The sequence below is a fragment of the Nyctereutes procyonoides genome, unplaced genomic scaffold, assembly GCF_905146905.1.
Source record: "Nyctereutes procyonoides isolate TBG_1078 unplaced genomic scaffold, NYPRO_anot_genome, whole genome shotgun sequence".
Classification (NCBI taxonomy): domain Eukaryota; kingdom Metazoa; phylum Chordata; class Mammalia; order Carnivora; family Canidae; genus Nyctereutes; species Nyctereutes procyonoides.
In genome coordinates this window covers 9,028,777-9,042,198 of record NW_026575151.1, presented here as the reverse complement: position 1 = coordinate 9,042,198, position 13,422 = coordinate 9,028,777, and the positions used below count along the sequence as shown (strand labels likewise).

The 13,422-nt window shown below is 35.6% G+C and overlaps 1 protein-coding gene across 1 annotated transcript in view; it reads right to left on the bottom strand.

Moving 5' to 3' along the window:
* The window catches only part of ANTXR2 (ANTXR cell adhesion molecule 2), a 156,736-nt gene that overhangs the window by 93,920 nt on the left and 49,394 nt on the right, over positions 1-13,422 (bottom strand). The window contains exon 11 of the mRNA XM_055313078.1: positions 2,977-3,055. Within this exon, the coding sequence (XP_055169053.1) occupies positions 2,977-3,055 (79 nt within the window). The remainder of the gene's footprint in view (positions 1-2,976; positions 3,056-13,422) is intronic.

Sequence of the window (13,422 nt, the reverse complement as noted above, 5' to 3'; positions counted from 1 at the left end):
CTTCTCTGTTTTAGGAACCACAGACCTGTAAGATGAACTTTAAACTCCACCTGGTAATTTTCTTTCTTTAGGCCACTGATTATCTCTTCTACATTTTCGATTTTCAAGCTTCCCTCCCAGTCTTTCTCACTCCAATCAAATAGATCAACTCTCAACTTCATTTTTCTATTAATCTATAATCTGCATTCCCCTCCTCTCTTCTTGCCTAAATCTTGCTTTCCTTTCAGGACCTGGTTTATCCAGACTCCTCCAAGAATACAAAACCTTTCCAAAACAAACTAGTGGTTGCCAGAGGGGAGACATGAGGGGCTATGGATGAAATTGGTGAAGGGGATGAAGAAGTAAAATCTTCCACTTGTAAAATAAATGAAGAGCACCTGGATGGCTCAGTGGTTGAGCCCCACATTGGGCTCCCTGCACGGAGCCTGCTTCTCCCTCTGCTCTCTGCCTCTCTCTGTGTTTCTCATAAATAAATAAAATCTTAATAAAATAAATGAAACACAGGGAAGTAATGTACAGCACAGGGAACATAGTCGATAATATTGTACAACTTTGTGTAGTGACAGATGATAACTACTTATATACATTTCAAAATGTATATAAATATCGAATCACTATGTTGTACACCATAAACTAATACAATTATGTCAACTATTCTCTAATTTAAAAAAAAAAAACCTTTATCTGTTATTCTTTCCTTTCTGCTTTAAGCTCCTGAAAGCCATTCTCTTTTTTTTTTCTTTTTCAGTAAAAATCATGTGGAATTTGTTGACTACTTCATTCTATACAACTCACAAATGTGTATCTCCAATCCAGACCTCTTTTTAGAATTCCAGACTTGTGTATTCAGCTGCTTTTATGATATTTCCACTGCGAATGGCTATATAGACATCTTTCACTCAACATTTCCAAAACAGAAGCTGCCACTTTTTCTAAACACTGCTCTACCTGACAACAATGCATCCTTCTAGTTGCGCAGGTGAAAAGTTTAGAATTATCTTTAATGTTCTTCTCTCATAACCACATATAATCTGTCTACGCATCCCACATGCTCCACATTTACTCAAATATATCCAAATCCAATCACTTCTTACCATTTCCACTGCTGTCTTTTTAGTGGGGCCATCCTCCCCTCTCTTAGATTACTGAAACAGCCAAGGACTTGGTCTCTGTATTTCCACACTTGCGCCCCCTGCAAGGTCTATTTTTACACAGTAGCCAGAATGATCTTTTCAAAGTATTAAGTCATATCATGTCACTATCCAATGGTTCTCCATTTCACTCTGAAGAAAAACTCAAATCCTTGCAAAACCCTACATAATATATTCCCCTCTGTCCACCAATCTTGAAACTCCTGCTCGCCCCAGCTATCTCCACTCTAGCCTTCCTTTAAACTTGTCAGATAGAGTGCTTCCTTAGGCTTTGTTCTAGCTGTTCCTGCTTCATAAAAAACATTCTTCCCTTGGGTGGTCTTCAGGGTTCACTCCCTCACCTTCCTCAAGTCTTTATTCTTTGACAGAATAATGAAAATTTCTTTGATCCCTTACTTAATATAACAACTTGCCCTCCACATTCTCACTGACACAACCAACGTCACTTTTTTAAAAATCACCTTACTCTTAAACTTGAGTCACAAATGTACTCTTCCTGAGAATCGGAAAGGCCTAGGAAGACTTTCAGAAAAGTACATGACTTGTAAGTTCCAAATGAGCCACTTAATCTCAACATCCCTGCACACCAAAACTGTGAGTGGTTATAAAATACAAAAACTTATTTTCCTGCTTGCATGGAAGAGAGGTGAAATAAGATGGCTTAGAGGCACAGAATAAGAGGAAGGATGGTGAAAGAACGCTGTTTCAGTGAGCTAAACACTGAGAAACTCTATTACCACAAATGTTTGTTATCTCAACCACATCCTGAGAGACAAGGAAATCTGCAAATTGCAACATGAATTACAAATAAAAAGAGAAAAAAAAAAAAACTAGGTATTTTCAAAACAGAGACAGGTGTTGCTAAAGACTTATCCAGAGAATTCAATAATGGCCCAAGGGTCCCTATAGATATTTGTTTTCCTTATGTTATCTTACAATGAGAAAGACCATTGTCTCTATACAGATAATATTGGATTATTTTGTTTTTGGAAGAAAGGATATCTCTCTGATTAAAAGATCAAAATATAAAACTGTGAGACCATGAGATGTGAGAAAATGTTTTGGTTTATAATTTTGGTCTTTTGAAGGGCAAGAATTTAGGGGTTTTTTTGTTGTTGTTGTTTTTGCTTTGGTTAATGCACTTTTTCAAAAGATACTATACTCATAAAAATAATAGCCATGTGATCAGTTCCTTTTAGTGCTGTTTTCATGTTCAACAATCAAATATCAAAAAAATGAACCCCAAAACTTTATAAAGAAAACACTGTCTTAACAATGAAGTTTACATTCTAAACTATTGCATCTTAGGTAATACAAATTAATCATCTCAATCAAAACAGAGTTCTAATCTAGATATATCAAGCTATCAAAGTCAAATTACTTACTCATATTAGAAAGCACCAACATTTAAAATAAACAAAATGTGAGGTCATCATTAAGATATACTAATAATTTCAAAAACATAATTAAGTCTTAGACACAACAATTCAAACTTCATGAGAGAAAAAACTGTATTCCATTTTGATATTTAATGTTTCAAGGAAAATGCTTCATTGGAAAATCATTCTCCTCTTATTTTTAATTTAAATATGACTTGAATTTCATAAATATCAAAATAAAATTTGTACTATCTTAAAATCTCTTTTTAATAAGGCTAAAGGTTAAAAAAAATCTAAAATAAATTCCATACAGAGTTTTTGTGGTAGTCTCCACTGTCATTGTTTACATCTTCCTTATTACAGCATGCAACAACACTGACAATCCATAAATTATTTCTGGATGGAATTATTTTTAAAAAGTTACTTTATGCAAACTTTTTACTTACACATTCTGTGGCTGTGACTATTAGTGAACTCGAGATGACAGATTTTCCTCCATTAAAGCTCACCGAAACATCGAGAGTTCTGAAAGAAAATGAAAAAAAAATCATTAAAAGCAAATTAAAAACCAGAGGATTATAGGAGGTTTTAATTTCCTTATGTAATTTAAAACTAGTAAGAAAGTCTATTTTTGATCAGTTATCCCAACTTTTTCCTTTCATCCTTTGGTCCAGTCCTTACTTAGTAGCCAGAAGCAAATCTCTTAAATGATCTAATTGTTCCAGAAGTATTAATGTAAATAGGAACATTAAAAAATTCCTTGAGAGAAATCCTAAGACTGTTTTCACCAAAGCCTAAAAAGAAGAAGAAAAACCCTTACTTGCATCCTATTTAGCTTATTTTTCCTATCTTCAGACATTACTATCATTGTAAGATTATTAAGAATAAAAAATTGGAAATAATAAACCATTCAAGGGTAAAACATAGAGAAAGTGATAATACAAGAAGAAATAAGCTGAATAAAAAAGAGAATGCAATTTCCTTGTGGGTATTTATTGTAGATGGTCCCAGGACATCAAAATATCTCAGCAAAGGTAGAAGAAAGAATTTTTTTTTTCATGACTAAGATACATCAAAGTTAGACTGCAGCTCTTATTTTGGAAACATGATTTCAAACTATAAGACAATTAGCAATAATTAAAATTGCATTAATTCAGATTCTAGTAATTAATTATTTGGGATCAGTCAGCCAGGAGTTGGTAACTTTTTAAATTTTTTTTTAAATTTTTTTAGAGAGAGAGAGCAAGGGCACACAAAACATCAGAGGAGGTGCTGAGGGAGGAGAGAGAAAGAATCTTAAGGAGGCTCCATGCCCACCGCAGAGCCCGATGCAGGGCCTGATCTCACGACCTTGAGATCATGACCTAAGCCAAAACCAAGAGTCCAGATGCTTAATTGACTGAGCCACCCAGGCCCCCCTGGTAACTTTTTTATTATTAAATAGCTCTAACAAGGGAAAAAAATAGCTCTAACAAGATATCAAAGGGCAAAAAAATGACAAGGAGATTTTTAAATATTAAGGAAACAGCCCTTTTCTAAAATAGTTTACACAGTATATTATCCTATAATGATCAGTAATGCCAACATTTCAAAGCTATCCACTCATTAAAGTAGAAAGTAGTAGGTAACATTTTGGTAATCTAGCTCCTATGCAGTGGCATACTCCCATTCTCACAAAATATTCTAAATTCCAAGAATTAATAGCTAAGATACTTTAGCTATTACTGAATTACTGAATTAGTAAATTACTGATTACTCTGAATTAGTAAATTTTGTTATATTTAGAAGATTTCCTCCCTATCTCTTGAATTAAAAGCCAAATACTACTAGATACAGAGAATTATGACAAAAGAGAAGCAATCTCAAACCACGGATAAAATTTTCAATTATGATGCCAGAAAGGGGAGGTAAAGTATATTATTTAGTCCCTGCTATGTGCCAGACACCACCCTCAGCATTTTATGGATGTTATCTCATTTAATCCACACAATAGCCCTTAAAGTAAGGAGCAGTTTCACAGTTGTGCAGATGGGGTACAGAATGCTCAGAAATGCTAAATACCTTGCCTAAACTGGTAAAGCTACATAGGGCTCTAACTAATTTTGAAGTCTTCCCATCAAACCATACAGGCTTGCTGAAATCAAAGTCTTTAATGTGTTTCTTTGCTCAACGTGATATGTAGTTTGGATTCATACAGGACAGAGCCACCACGAAAGATACTCCTAGCAAACTTGGAGTTGAACTCTTCTTCAAAACTCACAAATACTCCTATTAAAAATATTTCTTGTAAATTATTCCCTCCAAAATATTAAAAACAAGTTTAGCTATATCCAGAAACAAATGAGAACTTAAGATGTTTACATCAACTTGTTTGAAATTTTGAACTAGTTCACTACAGAATGCCAAGTGGTTTATTTAAGAAAGAAAATTTGAACCCAATTTGCTTATTCTGCAGAACTGAGTCCCTTGTTTTGTTTTATTTTTTTTGAAGACAAAGCATAGTTGAATCCAAAAATAATCTCTCCTGGTTTCCAATTCCTCTATTTTTAAAACATGTACCAGAAAGCATATGACATGGTAGGCATGGTTTTAGTTTGGGGGAAGATAATCTGATTCACAATAATGTATGATTGTTGCAAGTAATCTTACTGATTCAGCTTTCATGGGTTCAGTAGATATAGACTGAAGTTGTTTAAAATCTGGCACTTAGAATTCACCAGAAATAAACCTTTTCTCTAATTAATGAAGGAAACATTAAAAATATTAATGCTTCCAGACTGAAAAAAAAAAGAAAAAAAAAACAAATGCTTATCTAAGTGGAATAAGAACAGAAGATGTATCTTACAACAAATTCACTCTTTCCTGACAAGATCTTGCAGGCAACCAAAACAACTGTGCACTATCCCTAAATCTCAGCCCAGTATGATGTAGCTAATGTCACATAAAACTGAGTTGAATCTCCACAGATATGGAAAGTCATCTGATGATTCTTTGGACATGTGTCCTCAACTGAAACAATATTATCTTCACCTTCTTGAGAGCAGAACATGGGCATCAACAACAGCACTGACCGTGACCGCATTTATCAAGTCCCTACTATGAGCCAGGCACACTGCGTTCATCTTTTCATTTAACCTTCAAGTGACCCACTGTGCTGGACAGCAGCATTTTTTTCCACTTTCCAAGTGAAGAAACCCAAGCTTATGAAGGTAACTTGCCAAACATTGAACTTCTCTGACTCTGTAGTCAAAGTGCTTTTATTTCTACCCCATAATTCCTTAATCCTTGATAAATACATTAGAGTCTTACATTTAAATTTCTCTCATTGGCAAGAGCTGAGTGACGTTCCTCCAGATTTTTGTTATATTCATATATTGCTCATGGTTAACTAGGAGGGCATTCACCAAATGCTAAGTTAACATGAAAAATACACTATTAAAGTTACTTCTGCTTTTAAACTTTTTCATTTCTTTAGAAAAACATTTTTGAAATTATTGGTATGATACCGGCACTGCCATGAATGATACCATTTGCCCAAAGTTATGCTGCTCCTTTGCTGGCACACAGATTGATAAACCCACCCCACCCTCTAACCCAAACCTAATACCCTGATCTTTCATTACCCTAAAACTCCAACACATGTATGTAATGTTTTCCATCATATTTCATGTCAGTTTTGTTAGTATCTACAGATTTCTCATTCCTACATAACTTCTACTTCTGGTTAGTGTATTACTAACAGTAAAACCCACACTCTCAGTTATAGAGACTTTACTATGGATAAAAATGTATGAAAGTCATTGCTGGTTTTACTTAATTCCATACAGAAGTGAGAAGTGAGGGTAGAGTTCATTTTTATTTATCCTCAGAATCAATTAAAATTATAAAAGGGGAAAGATCTAGGCCAGGAGTTGAGGAATTAGGAATTCTGGGTTCGAAGCCTAGTCACTGCACTTTCAAACTTCCATTCCTCAATCTGTAAAATGGGAATAATTTTACCTATGTCAGAGTTATTTGGGGGAGGTGAGCTTGATAAAATAATAAGCATAAAATAGCCAACTTAGTGGCTAGAACACAGCAGGTATTCTCACATTATTGTAACACCTGACTATTTTTCTAACAGATTATTTAGAATAACAAGATACTTTTTATATAAAATCTCTTAGACCCAAGCTGAAAAAATAATACAGATAACACGGAAGAATATAAAGCAGCAATAAAATCATTACCTAATGCTTCTTGGCTTAACAAACTTCTACTCACTGTAATATAAAAATTATAGAGAGGGGGCACCTGGGTGGCTCAGTCAGTTAAGTGTCTGCTTTCAGCTCAGGTCATAGTTTCAGGGTCCTGGGATCCAGCCCCAAATGGGGCTCCCTGCTCAGCAGCGAGTCTACCTCTCCTTCTCCCTCTGCCACTCCCCTCCTGCTTAGGTGTGGCTGGTTCGGCTTTGCCAGAGGCACATCAACCAAGGTTTCCTTTCCTGCAGGAAGTCACTCAAAGATGAATGATGAGGAACTAATGAGGAACTGGGATTAGAAAGGTATCCAAGAGGAAGGAGTGCTATTTGACCGGCTGGGAGGTAAGAAAGGCACAAAGCAGTCAAGGAACTAAAAACCATTCAACATGGCAGTAACACAGAGTGTGAAACTGAGAATATGTGGCCTGAGGCTAGAAAGGAGAGTAGAGAAGGATCATGAAAAACCCAGGATGCCATCTTTTAAACATTTGGAAGTAGTCTTAAGAGTTCTTAAACTATGTGTTTTACAAATATTCTTTTTACAGGGCAGAGCATGGATTGGAAGAGTAAATTCTACAGTAGAAAGACCAAATATGAATATCTAGGTGTATTTCAAATAAGAACCAAAGTCAGACTGAACTGAAATAGTGGCAATAAGAGTGGTGTGAAAATGAAGACTGGGAGATATTAAGGAGTCAGAATAGGGATCCCTGGGTGGCGCAGTGGTTTAGCGCTTGCCTTTGGCCCAGGGCGCGATCCTGGAGACCAGGATCGAATCCCACATCGGGCTCCCGGTGCATGGGGCCTGCTTCTCCCTCTGCCTGTGTCTCTCCCTCTCTCTCTCTCTCTGTGTGTGACTATCATAAATAAAAATAAATCAATTAATTAATTAAAAAAAGGAGTCAGAATAAAAATGACCAGATATTTATTGGATATGTAAGAGGAGGAGGAAAGAAATCATTAAAGATGATCAAAATTCCTGTCTTATTGTGAGGTGGGTTGCATAGAAAACACAGGAGAAGGAGTATAAGTTGTACTTGGGAATTTCAGGTTGAATGTGCCCATTAAAAATCCCAGTGAGTCAGCAGACATGTGGATGGTGGACTTTTGTTGTTGTTGTTGTTGTTGTTGTTGTTTTTGGATGGTGTACTTTTGGATCATGGGTTGAGAGCTAAGGAAAAGATCCTGTCTGGAGATTTGGAGCTCATCATCATGAAAAGAAAGCCTTAGCGAAGATCCATAATGATAACTGAGTTAAGGGACTCTAAGAAGAGGAGCCTACAGTGACATCTGAGAAGCTGCAGCCAAGGAGGTGAAAGTATAAAGTCCTGAAAGACAAAGGGAGAACTTCTGAGACAGGACTGGCCCAGGGTGCATCATGCAGGGGTGATCAGGGTAAAGAAGGCTGAGAACTGACAACTTCCAACATCCTTTTCTGTAAATTGGTTCTACATTGCTTAGAATGGCTTACAAATATCTTAATCCACTCTTTGTTCCAAACTTAGAATATTTTCCAGAGTAGAAGGGTAGGCATGCCTGGCTAGCTCAGTTCATATTGCACTGACTCCTGATCTCAGAGTCATAAGTTCGAACCCCACATTGGGCCTAGAGTTCACTTAAGAAAAAAAAAAGTAGAGGGATAGAAAAAACTTAAACAAATTACCATAACAAAAAGATTGTTTGAAGTGCATTTTAATGTCAGTTGGTCCTCAACAGTGATAAAACTAAATTCGTTCCACATGAAAAATTATTAAATAGTATTGTGATATATAAGTAAGTAAATAAAATTCAGTAAGTCCTAATGGTCACAGTGAGTTTATTTAATATTTAAAGATGTAGCGGAGTTCCCAAATAAACTAGCTCAGGGCCATATGTCAGAGCTACTTTGAACTAAGAAATTTCATACACCATGAAATATGGCTGACTTTAGATCCATAGTAGCTTATTTGCAAGGTATTCATTTACTACTGACTTTATGTGTATCCGATAAAAGATTGCCATTTTATGATCCATTAAAAAGTTGAGAAAATTAAATAAAATTGTGAAAGACATTTGCTAGAAGTAATAAATAATTTACCTCCAATTTGCACATACTGAAAATTCAGCTGGCAACTACTTCTAAGTTATTAGAATTTCAGTGACTTACGGTATTTTGAAATTGAGTGCTACTATTAAATACTCTGCAGAGCTTTTTAAAAGTTACTTTTGTCCATAATAAAGATTATGAGTTGAAAAAATAGGTCTTTATATTTAAAAATAGTTTACAGATTTCACTTCTAGTGATGAGCATATATGTAAATTAATGTTTTGTCTAAGGATACTTTCTTTAAAGGATTCTTGAATTAAAATAACTTCTTTTTTAGATATTTCAATATATGTGTAAACTAATATATGTGAAGACTGCTAGATTTCAAAAGGGAAAAAAAGCCATCTTCAGAGATGTGCTACACATCAAATTTTTCAGTATTACACCAAAAATAACTCCCTTTAACTGTTTTTGCCTATTATAATAAAATAATAAAAATATACTTTGAAATGATCACTCAATTTTTAGTGCTTTTCATCAAAAATGTCAAATGCCTTAGTAATATCAAAAAAATTGATAATATAACACTTAGAAGCAGTATATAAGAGAATTTAAATACATATTTAAGGATATCCTCTGTCTCATCATATATCTATTCCTCTTTGAACACTTCTGGTTACCAAAACACTCTCTAAATAATTCTAGTTGTTAGAAAGTTCTTCTTTACATTGAGCTGAAATGTGCTTCCCTTTACCTTCCACTCTTTCCTTCTCCTTTCCTGGGAGCAATAAAGAATAAATCAAATCTGTCTTTCAGATGACAGAGCTGATGTTTGCAGACAGCTGATGTGTCACCCTTGAATCATATATTTTTCAGTATTTCAAATTATGCTCTATTTAATATTTCCATTCTAGGCAACATCTTGTGAGCCATCCTTTGATGTGCCCAAATTGACTGTTGTTTCTCTTAAAAGACAATTTCCAGAACCAAATCTAATACTTGGGATAGAGATGCAATACAGATTAGGTGAACTGATCACAATTATAGGTATAATTAGAAAGCAGTACATCGTGAAAGAAGAGACAAATGTTCTACCATTGGGGGGGGGGTGAGAAATAAAGAAACTCAGCCTTACAAAGGTTTAGATTAGATTAGATCTCTCACAAGATTTTGATGTTTATATTCAAAGTAAAGATATAACTAATCTCCTAGTATCCATGGTAAAAATAAATAAATCAAGTCTCATTCCTCATAAGGAACAGAAGAGAGAATAAGGGATTATTATATCATCTGCTACTAAAACAATGTTATTAGAGATTGTATATACATACATACATAGGTATATTTTTGAAAAGAAGTGTTCATTTGTGCTAACAGCAGAATTTGTCAAACCAAGAAAGAGAAGCAGAATGAATAGATTTCATTCCAGGCAAAATAGTTGTATTGAAAAAAAAATAACAACGTTGAAAAAGAAAATAAAAAGATTCTATTACCAAGTCAGGCTCTAACCCCAAGTCTGCCACACCATTCATTTGAATGACCCTTCAATATCACATGCTTAAAATTTTCCACATATACTAATGTCCCACCACTTCTTACTCAAAACACTCTGTCAAGTTCTTCCCACATTGCCTTTTAGGAAAACTAATACTATCAGTTTCATCTGATTTAGATATTTATTTCATATTTGCCAGAAGACTCTGGCCAATGTTTTTGAAAGCACATTTAACTATACCATATGCCTCCTTAAATCATCTCTATCAAACAAGCTGTAGGATAAGGCTCTGGTTCATTCTGTTCTGTTTTTCTTCCTTCACAATGTGTTTATGTATATTTACCCAATTTGCTCTGTTCTTCTTGCCAAATTACAGGTTTGAGATCTCAACTATTGCAGAGCAGCTGTGCTATTGTTGATGTCTCACTAAACAGGGGTCAGAGGATGAGCCTGTACTGCAAGCACTGGTGACACCTGCACATCACACCATGAGGTAAAAGCCCTGCCAAGGAAGGAGGTGAAGAACTTCACAGAGTCCTTCCTATTCAAACTTAAGACATGTCGGTACAAATGAGCCACTGGTGGAAATAAACTCCCAAACTATCTATAGATTTTTCTTGATAAGATAATATGTTTAATCATATGACATTTTAAAATTAAATTGCATCCAACGAAAGAAATACAAAAGAATGACTTCATTACTACCACCTTTGCATTCTTCCTGTTTAAGTACTAAGAATCCATCTACCTTAGTGGCGCCTGGATGGCTCAGTTGGTGAAACTTCTTCCTTTGGCTCAGGTCATGATCCAGGGTCCTGGGATGGAACCTTGACTCTGCCTCTGCCTCCACCTGTGCCCCCAGTTCAGCAGGGAGTCTGCTTATCACTCCCCCCTCTGCCCCTTCCTCTCCCTCTCCCCTGCTCATGCTCTCTCCCTCTCCCACTCTCTCTCCTGATCTCTCTCTCTCTCTCTCAAATAAATACATAAAATCCTAAAAAAAAAAAACAAAAACAAAACAAAACAAACAAAAAAACCCATCCATCTCAACCTGGAAATCTACATTAAATAAAGAAATTTGATAAACAGAGATCTCTCTTAAAGAAAGTACTTCAAAGACCCATTTCAACAATGCTAACCAATGATACACCTGGATAAGATCTACCCAGATAGCTTTAATCTTCGTTCACTCCACAAGATCAATTTCCAAATGCAAATCTATTGTCCTAGCTGCCCATCTCCAAGTAAAGCAATTTCACATTAACCTTCTTACAAATTAAAATTCAGGAACCTGGGACACCTGGGTGGCTCAGCGTTTGAGCGCCTGCCTTCAGCCCAGGGCATAATCCTGGAGTCCCGGGATCAAGTCTCACATCGGGCTCCCTGCATGGAGCCTGCTTCTCCCTTTGCCTGTCTCTCTCTCTCTCTCTCTCTCTCTCTCTCTCTCTCTCTCTCTGTGTGTGTGTGTGTGTGTGTGTGTGTGTGTCTCCCATGAATAAATAAAAATCTTAAAAAAAATTCAGGAACCTTTAGGTTTTTAAAAGAATAATCCTCAAACACAATGGAATTCAGGAAGTAACATAAAGAAGAGAAAGGAACTAATAGAGCAGGCTAATGAGATGAGGCATATGTCCACAGATCCAGCTCTGAGACTATGCATCTGGCTTTGAGGCTGTCTATCTAGGGTTACTTCACTGGGGTGTTGTTAATTATTTAAGTGAGAGAACAGGGGGAACCATCACCACATCTGTCACCCTCACACAGGAAAAACCTTCATTCATTGTTGGGCCAGATGTGTTTGTTTGAAACCTAGACTAACTAGCTACTTAATGGGCTTGAATTCTTAGCCAAAAGCTAATTAGGCAAACATATTAAGCATCAGTCACCTTACAAGGCTAAACTGTTTCCGTTGTGTTGATTTTAATCCAAGCTCATAAGAGAGCTCATCACCTACAAAAGTATCTGAATAAAAGTCAAGGCAAAGGAAAGGTCCAAATTACTCACAACATACTTAGAACAATAATGATGTCCCCAATCATTGTAATGCCCAATACATTAACAAATAAAACCTTCTCATGCTTTGCCTCAGTGGTATCATGTCCTTGATACCAAAAAGAAAGAAAGAAAATGAAAGGAAGGAAGGAAGGAAGGAAGGAAGGAAGGAAGGAAGGAAGGAAGGAAAGAAAGAAAGAAAGAAAGAAAGAAAGAAAGAAAGAAAGAAAGAAAGAAAGAAAGAAAAAGAAAGAAAGAAAGAAAGAAAGAGAAAGAAAGAAGAAAGAAAGAAAGAAAGAAGAAAGAAAGAAAGAAAGAAGAAAGAAAGAGAAAGAAAGAAAGAAGAAAGGAAAGAAAGAAGAAAGAAAGAAAGAAAGAAAGAAAGAAAGAAAGAAAGAAAGAAGAAAGGAAGGAAGAGCAAAAATTATTATTTTAGACAGATCTCCTTCCCTCAAAATCCTCAGCTTGCTTGTAGGTGAAATATTAATATCAAAAGCCAAACCAATGACAACTTCTCATGTCTCATATTTATTATGTTCTATATGATTTTTTAAAATCATGCCTCCTGCATATTTAGCCAATCTACAAATCACTGAAGAATATCAGTAGTTTCTAGAGTAGCCTCTTCAAAATAAGAGTGTCGAAAGGCAAAACAAATTCAGTGTCTGGGACAGAACAGGCATACTGCATTTTATAACTACTTTGGAGAAGAAAGTAAACTGTCTTCCTTAACCAATCACTATTATTAAAAAGCCAAGACAGTTTCCTGTTCTCTTAAGTGACATGCACCCCAGTAAGATTCTGGTCATTTATCTCCTACCTGATATAAGCCCCTGACCCCCCAGCAATCACAGGTAGTCTTTTTGCTTCTTATATAACTAGTAATTCAAAATATTTGAGAAAAATGCAGACATCTTCTCATCTAACAAACATTTATGAATCTGTTGTGTGTCAAGTATTGTGTTAGGTGTTACAGACAGAGCAAGAAACAAAACAAAATTTATCCTAGAAGGAAAAGAGATATAAGAACAAACAAATAAATGTTTGGGAGAAAAAAATTAACCATGAAAAGGGAAGAGGGAGTGCCAAACTTCAGAGGGAGAAGACTGTACCAATTAAATAGGGTGATCAGGAAGGGTTTC